Source organism: Limulus polyphemus, unplaced genomic scaffold (genome assembly GCF_000517525.1).
Source record: "Limulus polyphemus unplaced genomic scaffold, Limulus_polyphemus-2.1.2 Scaffold685, whole genome shotgun sequence".
Lineage (NCBI taxonomy): Eukaryota > Metazoa > Arthropoda > Merostomata > Xiphosura > Limulidae > Limulus > Limulus polyphemus.
This window is the reverse complement of record NW_013666295.1, coordinates 447315-451464: the sequence shown is the minus strand read 5'-3', so window position 1 is coordinate 451464 and position 4150 is coordinate 447315. Positions and strand designations below refer to the sequence as shown.

The following is a 4150-nucleotide window of genomic DNA, read 5'->3' as shown; positions in this document are numbered from 1 at the left end:
CGATTATTTTCAGGATTTTTAGGAAAGGGACACTTTCATCTCTGGAGCTGACACATGAAATGAAGTTCTAGTGTTGTTCTGCAATTTGAAATGATTGGCTATCCAATAGTATGCTGGGATGTTCATCGATACAATAAGCAAAGTGGAAGTAACTGGTACAAGTGGTAATGCTATGGATGAGACCATCACGCTGTGTCAGAAAAATACATGATATCAACATATATAATTTCATTATCTGAGGATTCTGCATACAATTCAAGCTCAACATAGTGGTAGCATCTCAGTGATTTGTTGGTAGAATTATGCTGATGTACTTATGGGACTGGATGGCCTCATGGGTTGAACTACTGTCACACATCACATTGATACAGCTGATGCACATCTTCTCTTCAGCAGTAGGGATATTGCAAGCACTGAAGTACATTAGATGTTTAAGAACAGAATCATGCAGTATAAAGAGGGTGACTGGTGTAATTTCTAGTAGTTATTGTCAGGAAGAAGGAAGATACATCCAGATTATTCATTGATTTTATATGGTTGAATGTAATAACTCTCATTGATACCTTTTCATTACCACAAACAGATGAATGTCTAAATACATTGGTTATTATGCTAAACTTGTAACTGGCGACTAGATACTAAATGAAAAGAACAGAGCTAACATTGCTTTCAGTATGAAAAATGGTTTGTAGGAATTTTGTGTGTTGCCATTTGTACTGTGTAATGTGTCTGCCAATTTCAAAAGGCTAATGGAGCTTCCACAGAAGGGTCTGCAATGTAAGAAGTTCCTTACCTATGTTTACATCTTGATGTTTGGCTGCACATGTGAGAATCTTCAGTTGAGAACCTAAAAATGTCATTCCAGTTGTTAAAAAATGGCTAACTTAAAACTGAAATCTCAATATGTCTATTAATGTGCATGGAAGTTGAATTGTTTGATCATATTGTGGTTAGAGAACGAATTTTTATGAGCCCTGCTAAAAGGGCAGTTGAACGAGATTAGCCTTAACCTATGATCGGATGAGAAGCAGTTTCCTTGATCTCTTTTCTATTACCAATTGTTTGTGCCCAACTTCTACAAGATTGTTTCACCTCTTACTAAGATGGAGGCACATTTCAGGTGGCATGAGGAATGTGAGTAAACATTCCAGTTCCTGAAGTTGGCAAAACCACAGCAGGATTGTGAACTTCTGCTAAACATTGATGCCAGTAATAGAGGAATCAGAGCAATGTTATTGCAGTTGCAAGACAGAGTATAATGCATAATTTCATAAGCTTGTTGTATTCTCATGTCTTCTGAATGCAGCTACTGTGTGATGAAGAAAGAACTGCTTGCAATTGTTGTCCTTGTAAAATAGTTTTGGTACTACTTGTATGGTAGAAAGTTCACTGTTCAAATGGATCATGCATTGCTGAAGTGGTTGAAGAACTTTAAAACCATTGGAGGGATTATAGCATTGCAGGAGTATGATTTGATCATACATTATCACCCAGTCTGTAACTCTGAAACTTGAATGAATTGTCTTGATAAATGGTGAGACCCTGTCTATTCATGGAAATTCCTGATCTTGGACTGTGGGTTTAAGTTGAGATCATTTCTGCTATAGCAATTAAAAGCCATACAGTAGTACATTCCACTAATGGATAGGTGTCATCCACATCTGAAGCATCTGTATGTACTACAAAGGTTTTCTGAAAATCACAAAATGTCAAGATTGGTTGTTTAGACAAGTATTTCTTTAATACTTGAAAGGCATGCTGAGAAACTGAAGACCACACAAAAGGAATAGATTTACGAGTAAGACTTGTCAAAGATTCAACCAAAGTAGCATAATTTCAGATATACCTATAACAATATTCAATTAATCCAAAAAATTCTCTCACCTGTTCAGTTCTCTTAGAATAGGGAAATCTTTAACAGCTCTCTCTCTTTATCAGGATCCACTTTTGAGCCATCATAAGTTATGATATGTCCAAGGAAGGGAAATTCAGAATTACAACAAATGTTAGGTACCAGTATGACAATCTTTTTCTGTACTTATGTACAACTAGGCCAACAAAAACAGCATCAACTAGGTCAGTAATAACAATAATGAGTAACTTGGGAATTGTTTATTAGTACATAAAGACAAAGTGCACAAGACAATTAATAAATACGGAACAGGTGATGCTGTGAGTAGTAAATCAAATCAAGCTCTGGTAGTTTAAAACCTACAAAGTAATGCCTGCAGAAGCAGTAGTAACAGAAAAGTATTGACACCTTAACTTCTTTTTTTAACTTGGCAGTTAATTACTTATATACCATAGCTCAGCTTGTGTTGATGTTGCATGTTTACAATTAGTAAAATAATATTATGTCACAATCCATCAACAAAATACATTTTGTACAAAGCATTTAATAATTTAATGTGTACACGTAATATAATAAGTGTTTAATGATTATGAGCCAAAGATACCTGCATTTGAAGGAAGAAGTAATGATAAATTAATTTCTCACATTTGGCATGAAGATTTTTCCAGCAAGTTGAAGATGAATATATACTATAATGTAGTTGATAGACAAATCAAAACAGTCATTTATTGGTATGTCAACATTTCTGTTAGATATACATAACTGTTCATTTTAACCATATTGCTATGGATTTTCCTATAGTCAGGAGTCAAAGGGTATGTCATCACATTTGTAGACTTACTTTAAAAATTTTATTGAACTACTAGTTAATTTATAAATGTATGTCAATATATATATATATATATATATATATACACACACACACACACGTATATGTACGTGTCAAGAAAACCAAAAAGAATAAAGATAGATATATACTGGGTGATCATGAGTATAGCCATAAAGAATGTATAGTGGCGACTTTTAAAGTGTAACAATCTCAGATTGTATTTTAATAACAGAGTAGAGAAGAATAATTCATCTTGTCAGTTGGGTTCTAAAGTAACCAAACCAGCTTGTGTGGACTTTTGACGAAAAGTGTAGTGATTAACTGTGTAATGAACATTTGTATATACATTTGACTTGTTTTGATAATGTATTTTAAAACAATGGACTGTGTGCTGTTTCTTTATCATTGAAATTGATTGCCAACAAGTCACAGGCACCTACTGTAAAGAATTGCAGCCCTGTAAAACCTGACAATTTCTATAAAGCTTGTCTCTTGAGATAACCATAAAAATTTGTTTTTATTTTATATTTGTAGTTTTTAATGTTGGTTAATGGTAGACGCATGAATTTATAATCTGTAAAATGCCTGATGCTGTTTTCATCAAACTTCATTTTCATGTTTAATTTAGGCTTCCTTATGTTATTACATTTAATCCTTGTTGTTATGAATAGGCTGAACAGAATCTAATGTTAAAATATTTATCAGATTGGACAAGCATTGGCCACTCCTATGTTTCCATTAATATTTATTTAATTATTTTTGATCATTATTTAATAATGCTAAGTTTATATTATATTGTCCTTTTTTAGCAAGTGTTTGGAATAATGTTTCCTGGATTTTCAGGCATCCAGACAAGAACGAAGAACCAGGTACAGAATCTCGTTTTATTGAGATCAACAAGGCATATGAGGTATGATTGATGTTAATCTAAAAATATGAATAAAATTAAAAAGTCATGTATAGGCTCAGTTTTCATTTAACAGTATTTTTTGAATAATTTTAACATTTGTTTGTATAAAAAAATTATACATAACATTTGTAAAAAGTTTTAAAGCTAAGAATGAAGTGACAACAATAAATTCTGTTGATCTTTGCACTTACAAGAATGAGATGCCAGATATTAAATTAAATTTAAAATATTTTTTGTTTTCTATCAACAGAAATATGGTTTAATTTGGATAATCCAAATTTCATTGATATTGCTAGTCATTTTATGCCTTTCAACACTGCCTGAGAGTACATTTTACTATTCCTGGGCAACTTTTGAACATTCTCTCACTTTTTAGATACACTTGTAGTGTATGAATATACCATACATCTTTATCTGTTTGTAACATTATAGTATTTATTCTAAGTTCTATTCATTTTTTTTTTTTTTGTGTATGAGTAAGTGCCACATAAAATGTTGTCAAGAAAGCTGTAAAGTTGATTTTGTTGTAGATGCCTTTGTTCTTGAGTGAATAGTACCT

At 32.3% G+C, this 4150-nt stretch overlaps 1 protein-coding gene across 2 annotated transcripts in view; it reads left to right on the top strand.

Annotated features, from left to right (window-relative positions):
- LOC106459946 (dnaJ homolog subfamily C member 16-like) overlaps positions 1-4150 on the top strand; it is a 153401-nt gene that overhangs the window by 20676 nt on the left and 128575 nt on the right. For both annotated transcript variants that reach the window (XM_013919618.2, XM_022386521.1), the window contains exon 2: positions 3525-3591. In XM_013919618.2, the coding sequence (XP_013775072.1) occupies positions 3525-3591 (67 nt within the window). The remainder of the gene's footprint in view (positions 1-3524; positions 3592-4150) is intronic.